This window comes from Pelobates fuscus, chromosome 12 (genome assembly GCF_036172605.1).
Source record: "Pelobates fuscus isolate aPelFus1 chromosome 12, aPelFus1.pri, whole genome shotgun sequence".
Classification (NCBI taxonomy): Eukaryota; Metazoa; Chordata; class Amphibia; order Anura; family Pelobatidae; genus Pelobates; species Pelobates fuscus.
The window spans coordinates 72,093,772-72,121,351 of record NC_086328.1 but is presented as its reverse complement, the minus strand read 5'-3'; the positions used below and the strand labels follow the sequence as shown (position 1 = coordinate 72,121,351).

General features: G+C 44.6%; 1 protein-coding gene across 1 annotated transcript in view; it reads left to right on the top strand.

The window, feature by feature from the left end:
• LOC134578384 (transmembrane protein 272-like) overlaps positions 1 to 27,580 on the top strand; it is a 47,811-nt gene that overhangs the window by 6,913 nt on the left and 13,318 nt on the right. The window contains exons 2-3 of the mRNA XM_063437375.1: positions 15,181 to 15,213; positions 18,912 to 18,971. Of these exons, the coding sequence (XP_063293445.1) occupies positions 15,192 to 15,213; positions 18,912 to 18,971 (82 nt within the window). The 5' untranslated portion in view covers positions 15,181 to 15,191. The remainder of the gene's footprint in view (positions 1 to 15,180; positions 15,214 to 18,911; positions 18,972 to 27,580) is intronic.

Genomic DNA, 27,580 nt, shown 5'->3' with positions numbered 1-27,580 from the left:
CAGATGAAACAGCTCTAGTCTTTAACCCAAGTGATGGGTATAGTAAAAAAGCCCAGTATCAGGTCTTACTGGCACAAGCACAGCATCCTGGCTACCCCTCTTTTGCCTGAGATTATGAAGATGGATTGCTACCTGCAACTACTGTGATTCCTTCATTTTAATGACAACGCACTGTGTCCCCCTAGAAACAACCCATTGTTTGACAGGCTCTGTAAAATTCGTCCCTTTATCCAACTCCTGTAAGACATATTTTCTAAAATGTATGTCTCCGATCAAAACATTTCAATTGAAGAGTCCCTAAAGAAATTCAAAGATAGACTGCTTTTTAAACAACATATAGCATCTAAGCGGTCCTGATATAGCGTCAAATTTAATAAATGATGTAAATCCTGTACTGGTTACACATGGGCGTTTTGCATTTATCAAGGGAAGGCTAGCCACCTTGACCCACCAGGATGCCCTGATTCTGTTTGTACAAGTGGCAAGAGTGTGTTGGATCTAATCCTTTCCTTGTTAAATAAGGGTTACAAGCTATGGCTTGAAAACTATTACATCAGTATAGAATTATTTTAAAATGTATTTTGTTCTGAAACTATATATATATATATATATATATATATATATATATATATATATATATATATATATATATATATATATAAGGGGTAGGGTAGACAATAAGTAACACAAAACATCTTTCCTGCCTACAGAATTAGCAATATGCAAATCTATCAGAATATGCAAAATAACAAACCCTGCTATTCAGGTAGTGCATATAACTGTTGCTACCAACAAAGGGTGCTATACAGGCTCCATTGCCAAATCCACGTGGTTGGTGACAAGCATCAGCATGACAGGAGAGCACACAAAACAGTTAACAATATACAAACACATTATAAATACCCTGCAACTATAATAGGCACAGGGTGACTTTGACATTTTAGGGATCTTTGTAAAGTGTCCTTCTGCTCCCAGGGATGGTGACTATCGTTACACCTGCACTGACCTATTGGCTTGTTTCACCGACTACTCTGACTTCTAGATTCCCCTGCCTTTGACCTGTCCCTGTTTATGCTAGCGATTCTAAAGTGGCTACACCAAACAATTCAAAATACTAGATTTATAGTATTTGTTAAAATGTTATACTATCTTGGGGGCAATTTTCTTTCTTAGGGTGGTCTCTTATGCTCTCTCAAAGACGACATAGGGCAGAAAATCACTTTATAAATGTTTTAAGTTAAAAAGGGCAACTAATATATTTCACCCTGTAACTTAAAAAAAGAGTGTTAATGTTGTGATTAGCACTGAAAGGGTTAGTAAAATAACTTTTTCTTTTTAAACTTCACACACAGGTTTCAGACAATAACTATCAAACATCTCTGCCTCTCTCCCCTCAGATCAAAGTGTATGTGGGGGTACTTTTATATTTGTTGATATATAAAAACCTGTAAAACTGGTACATGGAGGTCATGCAGGGGCGGACTGAGAACCCTCAGGTCCCCCGGGCAAAATAAATCAAGGGCCCCCTTACAGGCCCCACCCATGCTCCGCAGCAAGCCATGCCCTTCTCCCGCCTCCAGCCACACCCTACACAATCTTTAGACACAAGGAACAAAAGTGCAATAAGTTCTAAACAAGTGCAATATAATTAACAAATGCAAAAAAGAAACTGTGCAAAATAAATAACAATAATCCCCTCAAGACCCCAGTAGAGACTACAATTGAGGGCTAATGGGCCATGGGGGGGGGTCTTTCTAGCAGAGGCTATCTCAGTGTCCTTTAGAGAGTGTGTTAGAAAGAATCTACTCCAGGCCCCATTAGAGACTACAATGGAGTCTAATGGGGCCTGGAGGGGGTCTCTCCAACACTCTGGTTCCTTTTTTACAATATAGCAACACAACATAGCTCGCTGATACCTAGGCCAAGTTGGCTCCTCTTACCTTATTTACTGTTGCTGGCTGGCATTCTGTGGGCTTTCTGGCTGGCTGTGGCTTGCTGGCTATGGCTGGCAGGCTGTGGGCTTGCTGTATGTAAGCCTGTGGCTTGCTGTAGGCCTGTGGACTGGCTGTTAGCCTGTGGCTGGCTGCTGGCCTGTGGGCTGGCTGGCCTGTGGGTTGGCTGGCCTGTGGGTTGGCTACTGGCCTGGCTGGCCTGTGGGCTGGCTGGCTACTGGCCTGGCTGGCGGCCTGTGGGCTGGCTGGCCAGTGGGCTGGCTGACTGGCTGGCCTGTGGGCTGGCCTCTAAAGATGGCCAACAAATGTGTGGCCGAGACCAGTTTTTAGGGCTTTGTAAGGCAGTGAGCGGAATCCTTGGCCTCCGGGGACCTGCCCACATGGCCCACCCCCAAGTCAGCCCACATGACCCATCTTGAGTCCACCCACAAGGATGAAGTGTGTGTGTGTGTGTACTGAATTTGATTGTGTGTGTATGGCTGTAGAATGTGTGTAGTGGATGCAAAGTGCATGAGTAAAGTAGATACAGTGTTTATAGTGGACTCAGATTGAATGTTTGTGTAGCGGATAGAGTGTGTGTAGAGTGGATGAATCGTGTGTATAGTGAATGCAGAGTGTGTGTTTGTGTAATGGATGTAGTGTGTAGTGAATTATGTATATTTGTGTAGTGAGTACTGTGTGTGTGTTTGTGTAGTGGATGCTGTGTGTGTGTTTGTGTAGTGGATGCTGTGTGTGTGTTTGTGTAGTGGATGCTGTGTGTGTGTGTTTGTGTAGTGGATGCTGTGTGTGTGTGTTTGTGTAGTGGATGCTGTGTGTGTGTGTTTGTGTAGTGGATGGTGTGTGTGTGTGTTTGTGTAGTGGATGGTGTGTGTGTGTTTGTGTAGTGAATGCTGTGTGTGTGTTTGTGTAGTGAATGCTGCGTGTGTGTTTGTGTAGTGGATGCAGTGTGTGTGTGTATTTTTTAGCTGTTGAAATTTTATAATTTGTTTTTAACAAAAATCTTTCTCCCTCCCTGCCTCTTACTTGTAGCCAGGGAGGGGGGGCACTGAGTGTGTGGTTGTGTAGTGGATGCAGTTTGTGTGTTTATGTGGTGAATGATATATGTGGTTGTGTAGTGGATGATGTGTATTTGTGTAGTGGATGACGTGTGTGGTTGTGTATTTGTGTAGTGGATGATGTGTGTGGTTGTGTAGTGGATGCAGTTTGTGTGATGATGTATGTGGCTGTGTAGTGGATGATGTGTGTGGTTGTGTAGTGGATGATGTGTATATGTGTAGTGGATGATGTGTGTGGTTGTGTAGTGGATGATGTGTATTTGTTTAGTGGATGATGTGTGTGGTTGTGTAGTGGATGCATTTTGTCTGTTTGATGATGTATGTGTGTGGTGGATGTGTGACAGATGCTGCTGGGGGGAATTTTTTAGTGGTTGGATTTTTATAAAAAAATGTTTAAATGTACTTCCCCCTCCCTGCCTCTTACCTGTAGCCAGGGAGGGGGACAGTGGATTCCCTGGTGGTCCAGTGGCACAGCTTGTTGGGCCAGCATAGAGGGGCCCAGCAGACTCGATTTTCCCCCTCCTGCAGCCAGTGATCTATCTCAGTGATTCCCAACCTTTTTTCACTTGAGTACCCCATGGCAGTCAATTTCCATAAATTGTACCCCTTAGATTAGTGAAATGTTTGTAATTAATATAGTTGCTGTTATTTCAAATGTATAAATTTTTCTCTGCCGTAGGCTCTCCTTCTCTGCCGCAGGCTCTCCCTGCTCCGTCTCTGCCCCAGGCTCTCCCTGCTCCTTCTCTGCCCCAGGCTCTCCCTGCTCCTTCTCTGCCCCAGGCTCTCCCTGCTCCTTCTCTGTCCCAGGCTCGCCCTGCTCCTTCTCTGCCCCAGGCTCGCCCTGCTCCTTCTCTGCCCCAGGCTCGCCCTGCTCCTTCTCTGCCCCAGGCTCTCCCTGCTCCTTCTCTGTCCCAGGCTCTCCCTGCTCCTTCTCTGCCCCAGGCTCTCCCTGCTCCTTCTCTGTCCCAGGCTCTCCCTGCTCCTTCTCTGTCCCAGGCTCTCCCTGCTCCTTCTCTGTCCCAGGCTCTCCCTGCTCCTTCTCTGTCCCAGGCTCTCCCTGCTCCTTCTCTGTCCCAGGCTCTCCCTGCTCCTTCTCTGTCCCAGGCTCTCCCTGCTCCTTCTCTGTCCCAGGCTCTCCCTGCTCCTTCTCTGTCCCAGGCTCGCCCTGCTCCTTCTCTGTCCCAGGCTCGCCCTGCTCCTTCTCTGTCCCAGGCTCGCCCTGCTCCTTCTCTGTCCCAGGCTCGCCCTGCTCCTTCTCTGTCCCAGGCTCGCCCTGCTCCTTCTCTGTCCCAGGCTCTCCCTGCTCCTTCTCTGTCCCAGGCTCTCCCTGCTCCTTCTCTGTCCCAGGCTCTCCCTGCTCCTTCTCTGTCCCAGGCTCTCCCTGCTCCTTCTCTGTCCCAGGCTCTCCCTGCTCCTTCTCTGTCCCAGGCTCTCCCTGCTCCTTCTCTGCCCCAGGCTCTCCCTGCTCCTTCTCTGCCCCAGGCTCTCCCTGCTCCTTCTCTGCCCCAGGCTCTCCCTGCTCCTTCTCTGTCCCAGGCTCTCCCTGCTCCTTCTCTGTCCCAGGCTCTCCCTGCTCCTTCTCTGTCCCAGGCACTCCCTGCTCCTTCTCTGTCCCAGGCTCTCCCTGCTCCTTCTCTGTCCCAGGCTCTCCCTGCTCCTTCTCTGTCCCAGGCTCTCCCTGCTCCTTCTCTGTCCCAGGCTCGCCCTGCTCCTTCTCTGTCCCAGGCTCGCCCTGCTCCTTCTCTGTCCCAGGCTCGCCCTGCTCCTTCTCTGTCCCAGGCTCGCCCTGCTCCTTCTCTGTCCCAGGCTCGCCCTGCTCCTTCTCTGTCCCAGGCTCGCCCTGCTCCTTCTCTGTCCCAGGCTCGCCCTGCTCCTTCTCTGTCCCAGGCTCTCCCTGCTCCTTCTCTGTCCCAGGCTCTCCCTGCTCCTTCTCTGTCCCAGGCTCTCCCTGCTCCTTCTCTGTCCCAGGCTCTCCCTGCTCCTTCTCTGTCCCAGGCTCTCCCTGCTCCTTCTCTGTCCCAGGCTCTCCCTGCTCCTTCTCTGTCCCAGGCTCTCCCTGCTCCTTCTCTGCCCCAGGCTCTCCCTGCTCCTTCTCTGCCCCAGGCTCTCCCTGTTCCTTCTCTGTCCCAGGCTCTCCCTGCTCCTTCTCTGTCGCAGGCTCTCCCTGCTCCTTCTCTGTCCCAGGCTCTCCCTGCTCCTTCTCTGTCCCAGGCTCTCCCTGCTCCTTCTCTGTCCCAGGCTCTCCCTGCTCCTTCTCTGTCCCAGGCTCTCCCTGCTCCTTCTCTGTCCCAGGCTCTCCCTGCTCCTTCTCTGTCCCATTCTCGCCCTGCTCCTTCTCTGTCCCAGGCTCGCCCTGCTCCTTCTCTGTCCCAGGCTCGCCCTGCTCCTTCTCTGTCCCAGGCTCGCCCTGCTCCTTCTCTGTCCCAGGCTCGCCCTGCTCCTTCTCTGTCCCAGGCTCGCCCTGCTCCTTCTCTGTCCCAGGCTCGCCCTGCTCCTTCTCTGTCCCAGGCTCTCCCTGCTCCTTCTCTGTCCCAGGCTCTCCCTGCTCCTTCTCTGTCCCAGGCTCTTCCTTATACCCCAGGCTCTCCCTATTCTTTTTCTGCCCCCAAAGGAAGGTGCCACTGTGTGTGGGGGGGGTGTGACAATGTGGGGGAGGGGCAGTGTGAAAGTGTAGTGACAGTGTGGTGGAGGGGGAAGTGTGACAGTGTAGGGGCAGTGACAGTGGGGGAAGGGGCAGTGTGACAATGTAGGGGCAGTGACAGTGGGGGAGGGGGCAGTGTGACAGTGTAGGGGCAGTGACAGTGGGGGAGGGGGCAGTGTGACAGTGTAGGGGCAGTGACAGTGGGGGAAGGGGCAGTGTGACAATGTAGGGGCAGTGACAGTGGGGGAGGGGCAGTGACAGTGGGGGAGGGGGCAGTGTGACAATGTAGGGGCAGTGACAGTGGGGGAGGGGGCAGTGTGACAGTGTATGGGCAGTGACAGTGGGGGAGGGAGCAGTGTGACAGTGGGGGAGGGGGCAGTGTGACAGTGTATGGGCAGTGACAGTGGGGGAGGGGGCAGTGTGACAATGTAGGGGCAGTGACAGTGGGGGAGGGGGCAGTGTGACAGTGTAGGGGCAGTGACAGTGGGGGAGGGGGCAGTGTGACAGTGTAGGGGCAGTGACAGTGGGGGAGGGGGCAGTGTGACAGTGTAGGGGCAGTGACAGTGGGGGAGGGGGCAGTGTGACAGTGTAGGGGCAGTGACAGTGGGGGAGGGGGCAGTGTGACAGTGTAGGGGCAGTGACAGTGGGGGAGGGGGCAGTGTGACAGTGTAGGGGCAGTGACAGTGGGGGAAGGGGCAGTGTGACAATGTAGGGGCAGTGACAGTGGGGTAGGGGGCAGTGTGACAATGTAGGGTCAATGACAGTGGGGGAGGGGGCAGTGTGACAGTGTAGGGGCAGTGACAGTGGTGGATGGGCAGTGTGACAGTGGGGGAGGGGGCAGTGTGACAGTGGGGGAGGGGGCAGTGTGAAAATGTAGGGGGCAGTGACCTATCTCTCCATGCACAATAAGGAGATCTCTTACCTTTCTGAGATCCCATGTGTAGCAGTGTGTGTAGGGTTGCATGGGGCCCGAGCTCCTCTGTCCCAGCTTGCCTGTCTGCCTGACTGCCTCCCATGCGGTCTGCTCTGCAATCACTCCGGGAAGGGGGCGGAGCCAAACCGGGAAGGGGCGGGGCAACATGCATGTAGCCGGAAAGCCACAAGTGCTTAATCAGACTGTCGGGCAAATGCTCTGGATAGGTCCTGCGGAAGGCAATTATATGCACTGCACTTAGAAGGACCGGGGGCCCGGGCACGCATTGGATTACCTGTGCAGTCTTGGCCCCCTGGTGGCGGGCCCCCCTCCTGGCCGGGCCCTCGGACCATGTCCGAAGTGCCCGACCGGTCAGTCCGCCCCTGAGGTCATGTTATATTCAGGAGACAATGTTAAATCAAAATTCTTAGGATTTATTACACTAACTCATAACAGGAATATGAAATGTCCTGTGAATATTGAGTTCATGTGTGTGAAGAAGCACAAATAAAACTATAACCACAATATGGGCCCTACATTTCTAAAAAAAAAAAAAAAAAAAAAAAAGTGGTTAGACCAAACATCTCAGAATATGACATTTGGAATACCCTGGGTTGCCTACTTTTAAATATGGTTTGCCATCATTTTGGAAATGCCAAAGCTGCTATACTCTCTCAAAGGCGAGATAGACCCAGCAAACCAACCTGACAAATTTCAATGTGTAAAACTTTTTCACCAACGGGAGCTACTGACAATTCTTCTGGAACTCCAGCCTGGCTACCCTCAGTGCCTCACCACGGTCATTATAACACCTTGTTTTGACACCTTTCCAGACAGGCTAGGAGGGCACTTTCCTTACAGGCTAGGAGAGTAAGTGTGCTCCTTTTCCCCGTGCAGCTGGAGCCCCCCGGTAAAAGACTGTGGTGGTCAAGTTTAACCAGATGGCGATTGGACAATTCCCCATGGATCCAAGCACTATTTTCATGGATTGAGCGCTCAGATTCCATCTTTCAGGTGATGTATAACTCGTATATCAATTTGTCTGTCATTATGTCTCAGTATATGTGTGTGTGTTAGTATGTCTGCAAGTATATGTGTCTGTGTGTGTGTCAGTATAGCTGTGTGTGTGTGTGTGTGTCTGTGAATGTGTGTCAATATGTCTGTCAGTATATGCGTGTGTGTCTGTCAGTATGTCTGTCAGTGTATGTGTCTGTGTATGTCAGTATGTCTGTCAGACTGTGTGTGTGTGTGTATGTGCGATCAGTATAAGTATGTCTGCATGTATCAGTGTGTGTGTGTGTCAGTGATCGTGTCTGCATGTCTGTCAGTGTGTGTCCGTCTGTCTGTCAGTGTATGTGTCTGTGTAAGTATGTCTGTCACTAAATGTGTCTGTGTGTGTTAGTGTTTGTATCTATATGTTGTCATTGTTTGTATCTGTGTGTGTATGTGTCAGTGTGTATATCTGTGTGTGTATCTGTATGTAGTCAGTGTTTGTATCTGTGTATCTGTATATGTGTCAGGATGGGTATCCGTGCGTATGTGTATCTGCATGTGTGTCAAGATGTATATCTGTGTGTTTGCATGTGTCTCAGTGTGTGTATCTGTCAGGGCCGTCTTTAACGCGGGGCAAACGGGGCAGCTGCCCCGGGCCCAGTTGCTCCTGGGGGGCCCAGAGCAGCTGCCCCGTGTGCCCCCCGATTTGCGCAGCCCCCTTTGGACCCGGCGGTGCGGCTGCACAGAGCCGCACCGGCCCGCACGCTGAGGAGGCTCCCCGGGTGGCTCATGCACTAAGGGCCACCCGGGGAGCATGTGTGAGCAGGGGCCCGGTCTGGCGCTGTGACGCTTAAACAGCGCGACCGGGCCCCTTCCTGTACCGGCTTCCTCCCGCACTTCCTCCCGACGGAGAACACAGCCGCGCGGGAGGAGAATGGCAGGGAGGGGAGTTCCAGAGGAGAACTCCCATCTGCCTCAGCCTGCCACTGGACCCCAGGGAAACCACCCTCCAGGAAAAGGTAAGAACCTGGAGGGTGGCTAAATGTATGCTTGTGTGTAGGTATGTCTGTGTGTGTATGTATGTATGTGTGTATGTCAGTAGGCCTGTGTGTGTCAGTATGTCTGTCTATGTGTATGTCAGTATGCCTGTGTGTCAATACTTCTGTCAGTGCATGTGTCAGTATATCTGTCAGTGTATGTGTTTGTGTGTGTGTCAGTATATCTGACAGTGTATGTGTCTGTGTGTATGTATGTCTGTGTGTGTGTCAATACGTCTGTCAGTGTATGTATCTGTGTGTCAGTATATCTGTCAGTGTATGTGTCTGTGTGTGTATGTATGTCCGTGTGTGTGTCAATACGTCTGTCAGTGTATGTGTCTGTGTGTGTCAGTATATCTGTCAGTGTATATGTCTGTGTGTGTGTGTGTGTGTCAATACATCTGTCAGTGTATGTGTCTGTGTGTGTCAGTATATCTGTCAGTGTATGTGCCTGTGTGTGTATGTATGTATGTATGTCTGTGTGTGTGTGTGTCAGTATGTCTGCCAGTATATATTTGTGTGTCAGTATGTATCTGTGAATGTTTTAATGTCTGTCTGTGTGTATGTGCCAGTACGTCTGTCTATGTGTATGTCAGTATGCCTGTGTGTGTGTCAGTATGCCTGTGTGTGTGTCAGTATGCCTGTGTGTGTGTCAATACGTCTGTGTGTGTGTGTCAGTATGTCTGCCAGTATATATTTGTGTGTCAGTGTGTATCTGTGAATGTTTTAATGTCTGTCTGTGTCTGTATGTGCCAGTACGTCTGTCAGTGTGATTGCACATTGGGCGTAATTGGGGGGAGGGATAGGAGGGGCAGGGCCCAGGGGGCCCAAGAAATTGCATTGCCCAGGGTCCTAATCATATTAAAGACGGCCCTGGTATCTGTATGTTGTCATTGTGTGTTTCTGTATATCTGTATGTTGTAAGTGTGTATATCTGTATGTTGTCAGTCTGTGCATATGTATGTTGTCAGTATGGGTATCTGTATGCTGTCAGTATGTGTATCTGTATCAGGAGCCATTTCAGTGCAGTACTGTTATGCACAAGATTACAACATATGCATATGCACAAGATTACAACACTAAAGTTTATGAAGAATGCTGCAAGACCATGGAAGCCTTCATAGACCATGCCTGTAGCCCACAGCCATTAAAGGACCACTCTAGGCACCCAGACCACTTCAGCTTAATGAAGTGGTCTGGGTGCCAGGTCCAGCTAGCTTTTACCCTTTTTTTAATAAACATAGCAGTTTCAGAGAAACTGCTATGTTTATTCTGAGGGTTAAGCCAGCCTCCAGAGCCTCTAGTGGCTGTCTCACTGACAGCCGCTAGAGGCGCTTGCGTGCTTCTCACTGTGAAAATCACAGTGAGAGCACGCAAGCGTCCATAGGAAAGCATTATGAATGCTTTCCTATGCGACCGGCTGAATGCGAGCGCGGCTCCTGCCGCGCATGCGCATTCAGCCGATGACGTTGCGAGGAAGAAGAGGAGGAGGAGTAGAGCTCCCCGCCCGGCGCTGGAGAAAGAGGTAAGTTTAACCCCTTCCTCCCCCCAGAGCCCGGCGGGAGGGGGTCCCTGAGGGTGGGGGCACCCTCAGGGCACTCTAGTGCCAGGAAAACGAGTATGTTTTCCTGGCACTAGAGTGGTCCTTTAATTGTGACGTCTGCTGAGCTTGGACAAAAGTTGACAATGGTGCTCTGCCTTTTTTCTGTCAACTTTTTAGATTGACAAGCTGCACATTTTTAGATTGCGTTTGAACTTCAGTGAAATCAGTCTGTTAATAAAAGGTAAAAAAAAAAAAAGAACAAGCTTGTGGCGAACATCCTGTTTTCTACCCCCCTGATTCAGTACCTTCCCTTTCCACAAATGTTTACTGCTGAAAATGTTTCTCTCTAGCCATCGCTTGGCTACAAAACTCCCGAACAGTTCCCAGCAGCACTTAGCCATGAACCTTTTGGAACTTGGATACGACTACTTGACCTTGCGGCTCCCGGTCACCTTAAGCCACTGTTTTGCCCCTCTTGCCGACATGCCAGGAGAGCACTTTTTGGAGGGAAGGTACTACAGACTAATTGGAACAAATGATCCCTGAGAACCAGGGGGAGCCGTCTTTCCATTGACCGCAGGAGCACCCGCTATTTGACCGGCCTCAGCTACAGTTATGCGGAAACTATTTTGGGCTAAGTCCTCGTGTGCGGCTGGTCAGAATATTACCCTGGTGGTCATATGACAATTCTTTATGAATCCGGGCACTATTCTGCCAACATGGGTGTTCGAACCAGAGGATGTATTAAATGTGTGGTTTCTGAGTGTTCTTACTGTGTTTTGGGGTGTTTTTATGTTAGGCACTTTGTATCCGGAAGATACAAAGTTAACAACTTAATTATCTCCCGGACACAGAGGCGCCGGTACCGGGCACTGTATGCATTGAATGGTCTGTGCAAAAAAGGCTGCATTCGGCTCAATAAAATTAGTTGTACTCTCAGAACTATGTGTCGTCTAGTTACTGGGGGGAATAGAGCTATTCACTACAGAGTGCTTTTTCCAGCTTCGAGGAGATTCAGCGGAGATACCCAGTCGGAGTATTGGGCCTCCGCTACAAAGCTTAAAGAAATATTGTATACAAAAATGTATTTAAAACTTAAATTATTATAATAAATTACACTAAAATTAATTTAATAATTTCAGTTATTAAATTTCAACTAAGTAAGTGGAACCTTGTGGCTTGATGGCAATTTATTTAAAATTGCTGAAATTCATTTTTGTATTTTCTATTTCTTTAAGCTTATTAGTTTTCTTTCTGTTTTTTTTTTTTTTTACTAACTAGCAGACTAAATGATATTAGGAATCAGACTCAATGAACTTGAACCCAAGATCCAACAAGAAATAGAGTCAGCAGGATACTCTGTCCTTTGTCCAGGGTTAATGGGAAGTTTATAGTAGGTAATACTACAAAAAACAGTGGCGTACACAAGCCAAGATCAAAGAGTAAAAAGGAATTAGGACAAATTATATTATTAGCTAAAGGCCGGGAAGTGGAGAAGGCAGAGAAATTAGTAATAAGCCAAGGTTAATAACGTAAATCAGACAGTAAACAAGTTATTGGGTAAAAAAAGAACAACAACAAGACACCTGACTACCAAGGAAAACGGTTTAAAGGGACACTATAGTCACCAGAACAACAACAGCTTATTGTATTTGTTCTGGTGAGTATAATCATTCTATTCAGGCTTTTTGCAGTAAACACTGTTTAATTTAGAGAAAATGCAGTGTTTACATTACATCCTAGGGATACCTCCACTAGGCACTCCTCAAATGGCTACTATAGGTGCCTCCTGGGGCAGCGCTGCACAGTGTGCACAGTGTGCAGCACTGACATTCAGTGTCTCCACCCTCTGCAGTAAGACACTAAACTTTCCTCATAGAGATGCACTGATTTGACGCATCTCTATGAGGAAATGCTGATTTGCCAGGGTTGTGCTTGCTTGTGCTGGCTCTGCCCCGATCTGCCTCCTTGAAAAGCTCAGCCAATCCAAGACTTTCCTATGGGAACGCATCATGATTGGCTGAGATCACCCCTTCTGATGATGCCAGTCAAGGATGCAGATCAGGGGCAGAGTCAATAAAGCCAAGATTTTTTTATATATAGGGTAGATGTGGGGCTGGGGTGTGTGGGGGGGGGGGGGAGGGGGTAGATTGTGTTTTTAACACTATAGGGTAAGGAATACATGTTTATGTTTCTGTCCCTATAGTGTTACTTTAAATAGGGTACATTTTCTCAGTCAATATCATTCCTGTGCATCAACCATGTGTGAAGATTGAGGCTTGCGAGTTACATCAATTTGAACACATTAATGATGCGACCACTCATTTGTGTAACAGTCCAAAGGGGCGCAGCATGCAGAATTAAAATGAACACCAGAATGATGAACAGGGCCTCTATACACATGAACACATGGCAGTAATAAATTTAGGGGGCTTTGCCGCCACCCCACTTTAGTTTCCTGGTGTCCCTTATCTGGGGACACTAGGGAACTGCCCCATGGCAGCAAAGCCCAAGCACATCATGTGCAAGCTGTGCAACAGGCACTACTACCATGCAGGGAGCTCTTCAGCACCACTCCCTGCACAGTACTTGTCACGGTAGATGGGACTCCTCATATGTGTTCCCTTAATTATACTTTGTATCGTCTAATGTTTCCCTGCATTTGAATGGAATTGTTCCCTATTGTTCGGTTACCGAACAGATTCTGTGGGGTCCCCTTGTTCGCAAATCATGTTTAGGCTGGATTGGAAGATTCTAAATATGATCAAAATTAGGCTTGAGTACTAATCTGTGGAAAGGTATTAATGTCTCTTTTGGATATGATATTAGAACACAAGGCTTGTTCATGTCAAAGGACTCCTTATCTAAGAGGGAATCAAGACATATGGCAAACGAGAGAGTTAATTTATGCTGACACCAGACTTCCAGGCCACTTATGTGTGACTTTTCACACCTTACAGAGTAGCTCTGCTGGGGTCCCAGTTTCAAAGAGAAATTTAGGTTGTAAGCTCTGACCTCCCATACAATCAAATAAACCCCTTTTGAAATTGACAATACCACCTCTACTAGGAAGCCAGTTCATTTATGCACGAAAATAACTTTTGTTTTACCAAACCGATCTGAGCGCTTTTTGAATATGTTGTGTGCTCAGACCAGGACTATTCGGGAATATAATTTTTGTGGGCTTCCAATGCTGTTGTCATGTATTTTTGTGATACGTAAAAATTGTTTGTAAGTTTTTTCCTATTTGAGAGATACCGTATTTTTCACTCCATAAGACGCACTTTTTTCCCCCTCAAAGCTTTGAAGCTTTACTTGAAGCTATGAAGCTTTACTTACCTGTCTTGTAGCGTGGGCCGACTTCACAGCGCGCACCGTGGTACAGGAACTTCAATTTCAGGTTCCGGTTTCCGGCGGTACTGAAAGGAAGTGCGCACTCTGTGTGCACACTTCCTTTCAGTCCCGCCGGAAACCGGAACCTGAAACTGAAGTTCCAGTACCGCGGTGCGCGCTGTAAGGCCAGCCCACGCTACAAGACAGGTAAGTAATTATGGGACAAGGGGAGGGGAGGGGGACAGTATGGGAGAGGAGAGAACACTATGGGAGGGGAGGGAGAAGACTATGGGAGGGGGGGAGAAGACTATAGGAGGCAGAGGAGAAGACTATGGGAGAGAGGAGAAGACTATGGGAGGTGGGGGGGAGAACACTATGGGGGGGGGGGGAGAACACTATGGGACAGGGGAGAAAAAAAAATATTCTGAACAAACTGTCCCATGGGATTCTTCCTCTAAAAACTAGGTGCGTCTTATGGTGTGGTGCGTCTTATGGAGCGAAAAATACGGTAATTGGATTAGCTTGAATTGGAGCTCAAGTATCTCTCAAACACAATGGCTTGTGGGAAGGAAACCCCATGCTAGTGGATCTGCATAAGAAGCCGAGTGTGGCCACGCTTTGTAAGGTGTTGGTGTTTTAGAAATAAAGTATAATAATAAAACATAGTATGTTTATAATATTTCTACGTTTAATATTTAGTTTATGTTTTAGAATTGAATTCCTCCTGATTATGTGTTGTACATACTGTGTGTTGCTTTCGTGCTGTGTGCTTTCATTGAAACAAATGCTGCCTGCGTGACAGCAACTTTTACCTTATAAAGTGTGACATCTCTGGTCAGCCATGTGCCATGCATAATGGGCATTACAAGGGTTGACCTGCGTTGCCTATGGTTTGGCATCCTGGGATTAACCTGAATTTTCTTTTTGTGTGTGTGTGTTTAGCATTTATATTTGTTTGGACATGCTATAACTTAAGAGCGTTGCTAGGGCTGTGTGATGTAACACCTTAACAGAGAATCTCTACTGTGCCTGCAGCTAGAACTTGGTAATACAACTTTTGGGACCCTAATGAACCTAAAATATTTGGTGCTGCTGCCCATCCCCACAGAAACAAAATAGAAACACAAAAAATAAAATTAAACTAAACTCTTTTTAGGAAGAATTATAAAACACAATCAAATACTATAAATACTTGCAAAAACATAACATACAGGGATACAATTTCTTATTAGTGGGGTAATAGCTGCTTGATCCAAGGAGACATCTGACTGCTATTTTGGGGTCAAGAAGGAATTTTTTCCTAGTTTGTTGCAAAATTGGAAGCGCTTCAGACTGGGTTTTTTTGCCTTCTTTTGGATCAACAGCAAAAGCATATGTGAGGAAGGCTGAACTTGATGGACGCAAGTCTCTTTTCAGCTATGTAACTATGTAACTATGTAACTATTTTGTAGGATGTAGCTAACATTGACGGAAACATTTTTTATGACATGTAGTCGTGTTTCTTATTTTAAATATTGTTTAATGAATGTAAACATGATTGATATTGCTTCATATGTATTTCTAAATAATGGACACAACATGTTTTAGATATCAAGAAAATAAGATAGATTTGTTTTCAGTTGTTGGATTGTCCAAATAAATTAACCTTGGCGTATTCATAATGATAACTAGAAAGAGTTGTGATATTAAATGTTATTTGTTTTTTAATTTCAGCACCAAGCAACATGGAGTCATCAAATAATATCCGTAAGAAATTATGCTAAAATCTTGAAATATATTAGTTTTATTTTTAACATGCTAAAAATGACCATATCAATAACTGCACACAAAATAAAAATGGAAATATGAGCACTAACTAAGAATTTGTAAAACTAATGTGTATGTTAGTCTATTTCATATTGCTTTCCATGCATAATAATAATAATTTGGACATTCCGGATTGAATATTTCAACAAACAAGACAATTAGTCAAACAGAAAGTTAAATAAAAAAAAAACAAAACATAACTTTGATTGTAAACCAAACTTTAGCCAAAATTAGCAAATCTGCAAACAAAAAAAAAAAACCTCATCAGCTTCCTCTTTCTTGGTCCATTCTTCCTTAAGCCAAGAGCAGAATTTAAGAGATGAGACCTGTTTTGATTAATAGCTGATTTTTTAAGAGAAATAACATACGTAACACCTATCAAACATTATAAGATGCACACATTACATATAGACTTACACTGGAAACAATGCAGTCAACAAGGTATTTATTTTCATCTTTGGCGGCCTTGACCATGAAAAATGTAATTGTCGCATCAAGAGGAAATTTCCTCTTCTGGTGTCTTGGCTGCCAGGGCATACTTTCATTCCCACCTCAGTGCCTTTGTGGTTCTTGAAGGCATGAGTATACCCCCTAGTGTTGCATACATACAAATAAGCACCTTTATTAAAGGGTACCTGTCTGTTTTTTAGAACTTATGTGTACAATTTTATGAAAGTTGATCTACTGCCACTGTGCCTACTGTTATCAGCTGTCAGTTGGTTACTAGTGGATAACCTCACAATGAGGCAGTCCAGCAACAGTCCAGAATTGGTCCCCTGATGAACCAATTCCCCTGGGAGACAATCACATGAATGACCTGCCTTAAAATTAACTTAAGGCATGTCATTACTCTGATTGCCTCCCATAACGATCAATCAATGTGGAGGTTAATCAACTAGTTTGTATAGTTAGGGTTAGTGTTGGGGTTAGGGTTTGAGTAACAATTAGACTTAAAGGGACACTGTAGGCACATAGACCGTTCCAGCTAATTGAAGTGGTCTGGGTGCAATGTCCCATGTCCCTTAACCCTACAGTGGCAATTATTAAAGTTTTGGGAAAACTGCAATAATTATCTCTGAGGGTTAACTCCACCTCATGAATTGAAACTGACCTTTGGTCCAGTATTTGATGCTGGAATTCCTCATATTCTGCATGAGGACTTTTAGCGCCAGATTTTTCCCCATAGGAAAGCATTAAATGATGCTTTCCTATGGGTAAATACTAATGTGAGCGCGACCATTGCCATGCATGCGCATTAGGTCTTCCCCGCCAGCTGATGTCAGCAAGGGAGGAGTGTGGACAGAGCCTGACCCTGCGCTGAGGGACAGCGGCTCTGGATTCAGGTAAGTGAATCACTGTGGGCACTGTAGTTTCTAAAACTGCTTTGTTTTCCTGGCACTATAGAATCCCTTTAAAGGACCACTATAGGCACCCAGACCACTTCAGCTCAATGAAGTGGTCTGGGTGCCAGGTCCCTCTAGTGTTAACCATGCAGCTGTAAACATAGCAGTTTCAGACAAACTGCTATGTTTACACTAGGGTTAATCCAGCCTCTAGTGGCTGTCTCACTGACAGCCGCTAGAGGCGCTTCCGCGCCTCTCACTAGAAAATCACAGTGAAAAGACGCTGGACGTCCATAGGAAAGCATTGAGAAATGCTTTCCTTTGGACTGTCCAAATGTGCGCGGTTCTTGCTGACGTCAGGAGAGGGAGGAGAGTTCCACAGCGCTGAGGGAACCCAGCGCTGGAGAAAGGTAAGTGTTTAACCCCTTCAGCCCCCTTGAGCCCAGCGGGAGTGGGACCCTGAGGGTGAGGTGTGGAGGGGGGGGACCTAAAGACCCTATAGTGCCAGGAAAACAAGTTTGTTTTCCTGGCACTATAGTGGTCCTTTAAGGCTAAGGGAGGATTAGAAATAGCATCCAAGTCATAGCATCACAGATAATGTTACCATCAAATAGCATGGGTGGCAAGTAAAGAGGCAAACTGTTAAGATATTAATAGTTAAATATCCTGATGGACCTATTTTCTACAAATATATATTCTATATACTTTTGTATATAAACCCTGTGACTGCTATTACAGTTTATCTAAATTGCATGCTGCTACTTAAAGATTTAATTTTAAAACCGCAATTCACTGCTTGCCATATTTGTCAATAGCTTCCAAAATGTTCTATACATATATATGATTTTGTTTTTATTTTTTACACATTCCCATGTTTTTATTATGTTTATAACTAGCAGTTTGTTAAGTATACTTATAATCCTATTGGTCCTTTAAAAACTGTATATATTATATTATGTGTGCAAAGTGTTAAATTATGGTGTAACAAACAACAATAATATTAAAAAGCCTAAATTATTAAGAGGGTAAAAGTACAAAGTCACAAGAACATTACTATTATGAATGAATGAAATGTACTTAAAGGAGCACTTTGAGCACCACAACTACTACAGTGCAATGTAGTGATTATGGGTCTAAGAGTGCCCTGGTGACCTCCCAATGTAAGCACAAGTTTTAAAAATGATTTGACTTCTAACCTGGTGTTTGTCAAGCACTGTTCTAGCTGAAAGCTCTCTGTCAAGTAGCTCAGGATAGCTAATGGAAGCTACATAGGGCCTTCAAGTCCTCCTGCAGGCTGAGAGGATGCAAGTAGCCTCAGCTGACAGACCCCAAGTAAGAAGTCAAACCTTTCTAAAATGGTTTAACAACTTACAAGGGGGGCACACCAGGGCACTTCTGGCATCATAACCACCACAGTGTATTGTAATGGTTTTAGTGTTTGTAGTGCTCCTGTAACACATGGAAAATTACATAGTGTAATTACAAGTATTTTGAAAACAAATTAACCACTAAAAAAAATAATATAGTCTGTAGATAGTTTCATGCTTTATTAATTATATATAAAGCTGCTGTGTTACCAAACTAGAATAATAATGGTCAATCTGTGCCATGGGTGCAATCTGTGGCAGTCAAAACCTCTGAGGTGGTACTAGAGACCATGGTAAACATGGATTGCTATAGAACTTAATGCCCCATGGTACCATCATGGTGGAAACGTTTAACAAAATGGAAGGGAAAAGAAAATATATGCTTAGACTGAACAGTGAAGTAACAGGAAAGGATGAATGAAAATGAGTATGGGCACAGACAGTTATTACATGGTTTCTACCCTAAAATATAGCACGGCCAACTTTCAACCATCACTGAACCAAAGGGCACCATTCATCCACAAACAAAAATCTAGATCAGAAACTGCCAGTTAATTGGCTACATTTATTAAAAACAAACATCTGCAGGTGTAAATGGCCAGATTAAAATGAAAGAGAGAAACAGCAGTTTCCATGATAATTGCTCCACAGTTTGCTCTCTGCCTCAGAACTGCTCTTTACATGTACTGTATGTATATACCGATAGGACCAAACAAACACGCAGTGTTAAGAAGTATATTTTACTGTCAAATAAACAATGTATTGCCTCCCAAAAGAACCTTTATTAAGCCTGTCTGGATGAGAGGAGCACTACTAAAGTAGCAATGTGGTCGAACATTTTCTTCTGGCTCACTTTATAGTATATTTTTAAAGCCATTGCTTATACATTTACTAACAGATTAAAATTTTTTTATTGCTTATATTGCAGGTAGCCAACTTGTTGGAATATGTATATGGCTTGGAATAAGCATTGCTATGATTGTAATGGGTAAGTAAAGTATACTAGCTGTAGTTTACATGATAGCTCTTTGTAGCCAATTCTGTTACAAGTCATTTATGGGTCTGTTCACTAAACATTACATTTTATCCATACACATACACAATTAGATTTAATTAGCAGCATTCACATGACTCACTTGCATTTCATGAACATTATACACCTCGCAAAAACTCACGTTTTTAAAGGTACAGGACCTAGGGCAGGCATGATGACAGAAATTCTAGGTTTAACCCCTTAAGGACACATGACGTGTCTGACACGTCATGATTCCCTTTTATTCCAGAAGTTTGGTCCTTAAGGGGTTAAACACCAATCTTTTTAAAAGAGTTCATAAATAATGTTGTTGTATGCCTGGCCCATAAATATTTTTACATCTGTGGAACTGTCACAATTTATCCATTAAAAAAGACACTTTACAAGACCCATCTACAGCACTTTACAAGACCACACTCCTGAAAGTTGACCGGCCAAAGCAGTAATCGCTCTGGAACTATTTTAGGCATAGGACTACTTGTGCGGCAGGATCTGAGCGCTATTTGGACAACTTAGGCACTCAAATCAGGGCTGTTCCGGGGTGTAGGACATGTGGGGTTATTTATGTTTTATTGTGTTTTGGGGGTACTTTTATGTTTTCATGTTTTTGTGTTTGGCTCTCTTTTCCTGGGAGATAATTAGCTTACCGGTCTTTAACTCAATTATCTCCAAGGCACAGAGATCTCTGGAAAGGGTTTGTATTGTATACAATAGAGACCCCATGATGGGGGCTGTGTATAAATTCTGTGTGCCCTGCCTGAATAAATCAGTTAATTTTCACCCTTCACTGAGTCTAGGCTACTGTTTGGGTGAACAGGTTATACAGCCATACTCTCTGCAGGAGAGCTTAATCACTTGAAGCTGTATCCAGGAACCTGTTCCAGGAGAAATCCCAGCCAAGCTGCAGTGGCTTAGGGCTGAAGCACTAAGGGTGTCCTGGTGGAGAGCTAGGAAGCTAGCTGTCACGGCCCCCGGCTTGCAGCTGCACGTGGTCGCACCCGATCAGTGCGACCAATCTGACAGATTGGAGGACTTACCTGTTCCGCAACGAGCCGGGGAGCCATCCGTCCCCTCCACACGCGGGAACCATAATGGCGCCGACCATGAGGTCGCAGCCATTTGTAGCTCTGCCTCCAAAGGTGACATTGACGCACACGCACGTTCTGGGGTCAGAGGCCAATGACAGCCCAAGGAGGAGTATTTAAACCCCTGAATTTTCTTATCTCATTGCCCTGTCATGGTTTCTGTTCCTTGTTCCCGAGAGTGCGTTTTCTTGTTGTTGTTATTGATATTCCCGGTTTTCTGACTTTGGCTTTGGCTTCCTGACTATTTTGATCTCTGGTTTCCCTGACTTGGCTTCCTTATCGATCTTGTGTATTTCTGGCTTCCTTGACCTTGGCTTTCCCTTGATGATTCTCTGTCTTTCAACGTATTAATCCGTCCATTCTAAGGACCAGTTTACGTTCTGTCTATTTTTCTATTCTATGTAGATGTTACATAGTTTTGCGTGTTGGATCACATTAGTAGTCGTGACGCTAGCTTGACGGATGTACTCAGTCGGGGGGCCAGGTGGTCCATCACATATATCACTTATAAACCAGAATGTTTTCTATTACATATCAAGCAAGATGTAGACTCCATCCACACTCAAGTTGTCATATTGAACCACTTAGCTGCGGCCAAGATTAACATTGCTTTTCACTGGAAAAGCCAGGTGTCCCCCTCGGTGAGGGAAGTTATTCAGAAAGTAGACTCAACAAGTATTTATGAAAATATGTACTTTTGCCATATGGGGAAATTGGAAGTCTACGTCACGAAATATGGTATTTGGGGAAATATAAACTAGATGCTGCATATTGCACCCTTAGTGGTATGACCTTTGCTCTAGATCTTGGGTAATTGTATCAATTTATCTACCCTTAGGGAGTCTTCTGGTGAATTACTTGCGCATTATCAAGTTAGGCACAATAGACTCATAGCTCAATCTCACCACAGTAAGGTATTACCTCGGGCAGGTGTTAATGATGTCCCACAGACTACTAGTAACATCCAGGACATGGGGGACGCTACTTTTAAACTTCTAAACTGGCACTCTTTTCCATAGCATATACCAAGACCGGCATGAAATAATTACTCTTTGTATATGGACCAATAGAGGATTGATAATAATTGTTGCATTATGTCTCTCAAGCAAATTCTTCTATGTTTTATTTGTTTTATTTATGTTACATTAGTGTGGTGGACCGCCTGGTACCCTGGCTGGGTAACTCTGCCAAACTCGCTTCCTAGCTAGCACCAGGACACCCACAGCCCCCCAGTCACCACAGATTGACTGAGGTTGAGCCGGAGTTTCCCACCCTGGAACAGGGTCCTGTGTTACAGCTCCAAGTAATTAAGCTCTTCACCAGTGAGTATAGCTATATAGCTGTCTCGTCCAAGCAGTAGCCGAGACTTAATGAAGGGTAAAGTAGAACTGTTTAATTAGGTCAAGCCATACAGAATTTATACACAAATCCTCAGTATGGGGTCTCCATTCATTGTAAGACAAGTCTGCCCAGGCGCCTCTGTGTCTGGTAGATAATTCAGTCAGATATCGGTTAAGCTAACTATCTCCCGGACACAGAGAGAGCAACACACAAAACACGCCAAAACATACATAAAATAACTGAGCACCCCTACATGTCATATGTGCCCGAATGCCCAATCTGTCCAAATAGTGCCCAGATCGGAGGTGGCTGGCCCAATTTGGATGGAACGCAGAGTTCAATGGCACTGGCGTGAAAGTCTCGGTCGCCCAAACAGCGGCACATTCCTTGGGTTCATCCATCTCCCCAAGTCCAGGTTATCATTGGATGCCTCATCACCTCCTCTATCTCCCCTCCAAAAAGCACCTTGCTAGGAGGTACTGGGACCGAAAGCACTCCATACAAAGTTTCAGCAGAATTGCGGTGTAGCCATGTACCGCTCCAGAGTTCCATGGCATTTGGAGTTTGCTCCCGGTCAGTCATGCCATGTCTCTGGAGCCTCCCTGTGGGTCTGTAGTATTCCTGGGGCTGCTAGGAATGGTGCTGAAGAGGAGGCATGGCTGGGAGTGGGTAGTATAGTGAATATAGGTCTTTCCAGAGGAGGTGGAGGGCTGGAGAGCCAAGCAAAGTCAGGCAAGGTGTCCGGGTGGGTAAATTAGTATTTTTAAACAGGATAAGGGTCTCTGTGGTGAGGACCATAGTCCTTAGGCAGAAGGCTAGCAATTATGCTCCTCCAGGAGCTCGTGGCATAGGTACGTTTGTCACAGTTATATTATGTTACATAAATGCCGCATTTTAGTTACCTCACTTTACTTTACTTCACTTCATGTGGTAAAAGTCCACTAGGCTATCACTCTTAATTACTGTATTGTACCCCTCTCACTCACACCATAAGAGGGTTTCCTATATAAGACCACAAAGTTATGCTTGTCACGCAAAATGTACCACTGTGATTATAATGATATGATGTAACAGCACTTTTATGTTAAAATTCTCTGTGATGTAAAATTCCTTTTGCTAATTCTTTGACTGTACCATTGACATACGATGACTTGTACATGCCATAATTTTGTATTTTAAAAACAAATAAAAAGTAAACATTGAAAAAAATAAATAGAAGTGGTTCCAGAATAGAACTCTGAGGGACACCACTTTTGTCCACCTTGAAAGTTTTCCATTAATGAAGAACAAGAATTTTCATCTTGACCAAGTTCAGTTAGTTTAAAAACTAACCTATTGTATGGAACCATATCAAATGCCTTTTCAAACTGCAAGTAGATCACATCCACTGCAACACCCGGATCTACACTGCTACTTTTTTGTAGAATGTAATTACGTTAGTTTGACAAGACCTATGTTTCATAAAATCATGCTGATTTTTGCTAATAACAATTTTCTTCCAAATTAATTCCTGAATATTATCCTTTTACTTAATTAATAACCCTTCAAACATTTTCCCAGCCACAGAAGTTAAGCTCATAGGTTTAAAATTACCAGACAGACATTTTGAACCCTTTTTGAATATAGAATCACATCTGTCTTCCTCCAATCCACCGGTACAATTCCCGAAAGAAAATAATCCTGAAAGATGAAAAACAGAGGTTTATTTTTTACACATATAGCTCCTTAAGTTGTCAAGGGTAAATACCGGCAGGTTCTGGAGCTTTGTTTATATTAACTTTCTTTAGTTGCTGTAGCACCTTGCCAAAAAATCACAATTTCACAAATTGAAAATTAACTGCTTTTTATTGAAGAAAGCACATAGATTTAGACCCAGACCCCCAGCATGGGGTCTCTCCGACCTAGTACCTCCACCCAGTCTGCATCCTAGCTGCTTGGGGGGACCATGGAGCGCTTCAACCCCAGTCGCTGAGGCTTGACTGGGGTCTCTGGAGCTTTTCCACCAGACCAGGCTGCAGCTCTCCTTCCAGACAGGTATTGTCCTCACTGCCTATTAAAAACATGATGTTTTTCGTGGGTACATGGAGCTCCCTCAAGTCGTTGGTATTGTTCGATACCTCTCCACTTCCTCTGTTAAGCTTCCAAAGAGTACCCTGATTGAGTGTCCTGGGACCGAGAGCGTTCTATTTAAAGTTTTAGTGGACCATAGTGACTCTGTGATCCGCATTAGAGTTCCAGGACGATGAGTCCAATGAGAGTCCCTCTCAGAGGCTAGGCGGTTCTGGACAGCCAGGTAGGGTCACTGGTCTGGGAAACATGGGTTGGAGGGTTAGTTCAGAATTATATAGTCCTTTTAGTGGAGGTAGAGGGGCAGGTAGCAGTGATGTCCAGAACGGTTCGCCGGCAAATAGTTCCTGGCGAACATAGCATGTTCGCGTTCGCCACGGACATCGAACATATGCGATGTTCGGTCCGCCCCCTATACGTCATCATTGAGTAAACTTTGACCCTGTACCTCACAGTCAGCAGACACATTCCAGCCAATCAGCAGCAGACCCTCCCTCCAAGACCCTCCCACCTCCTAGACAGCATACAATTTAGATTAATTCTGAAGCTGCATACTTTTTTTATTTATTATTTTTTTGTATTTTTTTTGTGTATGTGTTTATTATACATTATCCTCCATAGCCAGTAACCTGTGTTTATTATACATTATCCCCCATATCCAGTAACCTGTGTTTATTATACATTATCCCCCTATATCCAGTAACCTGTGTTTATTATACATTATCCCTCCCATAGCCAGTAACCTGTGTTTATTATACAGTATCCCCCCATAGCCAGTAACCTGTGTTTATTATACATTATCCCTCCACAGCCAGTAACCTGTGTTTATTATACATTATCCCTCCCATAGCCAGTAACCTGAGTTTATTATACATTATCCCCCCATAGCCAGTAACCTGTGTTTATTATACATTATCCTCCCAATAGCCAGTAACCTGTGTTTATTATACATTATCCCCCCATAACCAGTAACCTGTGTTTATTATACATTATCCTCCCATCGCCAGTAACCTGTGTTTCTTATACATTATCCCCCCCATAGCCAGTAACCTGTGCTTATTATACATTATCTCCCCCATAGCCAGTAACCTGTGTTTATTATACATTACCCCCCCATAGCCAGTAACCTGTGTTTATTATACATTATCCCCCCATAGCCAGTAACCTGTGTTTATTATACATTACCCCCCATAGCCAGTAACCTGTGTTTATTATACAGTATCCCTCCCATAGCCAGTAACCTGTGCTTATTATACATTATCCCCCCCATAGCCAGTAACCTGTGTTTATTATACATTATCCTCCCATAGCCAGTAACCTGTGTTTATTATACATTATCCCTCCCATAGCCAGTAACCTGTGTTTATTATACATTATCCCCCCATAGCCAGTAACCTGTGTTTATTATACATTATCCCTCCCATAGCCAGTAACCTGTGTTTATAATACATTATCCCCCCATAGCCAGTAACCTGTGTTTATTATACATTATCCCTCCCATAGCCAGTAACCTGAGTTTATTATACATTATCCCCCCATAGCCAGTAACCTGTGTTTATTATACATTATCCTCCCAATAGCCAGTAACCTGTGTTTATTATACATTATCCCCCCATAACCAGTAACCTGTGTTTATTATACATTATCCTCCCATCGCCAGTAACCTGTGTTTCTTATACATTATCCCCCCCATAGCCAGTAACCTGTGCTTATTATACAGTATCCCTCCCATAGCCAGTAACCTGTGTTTATTATACATTACCCCCCATAGCCAGTAACCTGTGTTTATTATACAGTATCCCTCCCATAGCCAGTAACCTGTGTTTATTATACATTACCCCCCATAGCCAGTAACCTGTGTTTATTATACAGTATCCCTCACATAGCCAGTAACCTGTGCTTATTATACATTATCCCCCCCATAGCCAGTAACCTGTGTTTATTATACATTATCCTCCCATAGCCAGTAACCTGTGTTTATTATACATTATCCCTCCCATAGCCAGTAACCTGTGTTTATTATACATTATCCCCCCATAGCCAGTAACCTGTGTTTATTATACATTATCCGTCCCATAGCCAGTAACCTGTGTTTATAATACATTATCCCCCCATAGCCAGTAACCTGTGTTTATTATACATTATCCCTCCCATAGCCAGTAACCTGAGTTTATTATACATTATCCCCCCATAGCCAGTAACCTGTGTTTATTATACATTATCCTCCCAATAGCCAGTAACCTGTGTTTATTATACATTATCCCCCCATAACCAGTAACCTGTGTTTATTATACATTATCCTCCCATCGCCAGTAACCTGTGTTTCTTATACATTATCCCCCCCATAGCCAGTAACCTGTGCTTATTATACATTATCTCCCCCATAGCCAGTAACCTGTGTTTATTATACATTACCCCCCATAGCCAGTAACCTGTGTTTATTATACATTATCCCCCCATAGCCAGTAACCTGTGTTTATTATACATTACCCCCCATAGCCAGTAACCTGTGTTTATTATACAGTATCCCTCCCATAGCCAGTAACCTGTGCTTATTATACATTATCCCCCCCATAGCCAGTAACCTGTGTTTATTATACATTATCCTCCCATAGCCAGTAACCTGTGTTTATTATACATTATCCCTCCCATAGCCAGTAACCTGTGTTTATTATACATTATCCCCCCATAGCCAGTAACCTGTGTTTATTATACATTATCCCTCCCATAGCCAGTAACCTGTGTTTATAATACATTATCCCCCCATAGCCAGTAACCTGTGTTTATTATACATTATCCTCCCAATAGCCAGTAACCTGTGTTTATTATACATTATCCCCCCATAACCAGTAACCTGTGTTTATTAAACATTATCTTCCCATAGCCAGTAACCTGTGTTTCTTATACATTATCCCCCCCATAGCCAGTAACCTGTGCTTATTATACATTATCTCCCCCATAGCCAGTAACCTGTGTTTATTATACATTACCCCCATAGCCAGTAACCTGTGTTTATTATACATTATCCCCCCATAACCAGTAACCTGTGTTTATTATACATTATCCTCCCATATCATGTAACCTGTGTTTCTTATACATTATCCCCCCCATAGCCAGTAACCTGTGCTTATTATACATTACCCCCATAGCCAGTAACCTGTGTTTATTATACATTATCCCTTCCATAGCCAGAAACCTGTGTTTATTATACATTATCCCCCCCCCCCATAGCCAGTAACCTGTGTTTATTATACATTATCTGATGTAACAGTAGTGTACATTTAAAAAAAAATACAGTGGGCTTGTTGTCACCTTTCAGGGACCCTTGGTGTTGTACGTGGCTGGGTGGAGGAAGAGACCTTCAATGACATCAGTGAGGACAAGGAGTGGGACATGGCTAGCTTGGTATCCAACCTTGTGCAAATGGAGAGTTTGCGTTTGTGCAAATGGACTGTTTGCGGTTGTTTGCGGTACGTTAAACGGGGAATTTGGTCTGTCACTGTGAAGCGGGCGTAACCCTTACACTACCTGATCGATACAACATCATACCTGATGTTTTAAAGCATATTATTCCAAACAATTTAGGAATGTTAGGTGATTTATGCCCTTTATGGATTAAATCCAGACTCTGCATCAACTATGTAATTTTCCAAGGGAGTTTTGCCATGGATCCCCCTCCGGCATGCCACAGTCCAGGTGTTAATCCCCTTGAAACAACGTTTCCATCACTATTGTGGCCAAAAAGAGTCCCTGTGGGTTTTAAAATTCGCCTGCCTATTGAAGTCTATGGCGGTTCGCCCGTTCGCGAACATTTGCGGAAGTTCGCGTTTGCCGTTCGCGAACGGAAAATTTTATGTTCACGACATCACTAGCAGGGAGCCATGTATCCGGCTTAGGTGACCAGCGGGTCCGTCACACTAACACACCTATTGCTTTTCAGTATACCTACACTTTCACGTTTTTGTTGTTTTTAAATGTATTTACTTAAAAAAATGGGGTTGGTTTTGCACTCTTTGGCTGTGACATTCTTATTTTCTTGTTTAGCCAATCTATTACCTTTTTACATGTATT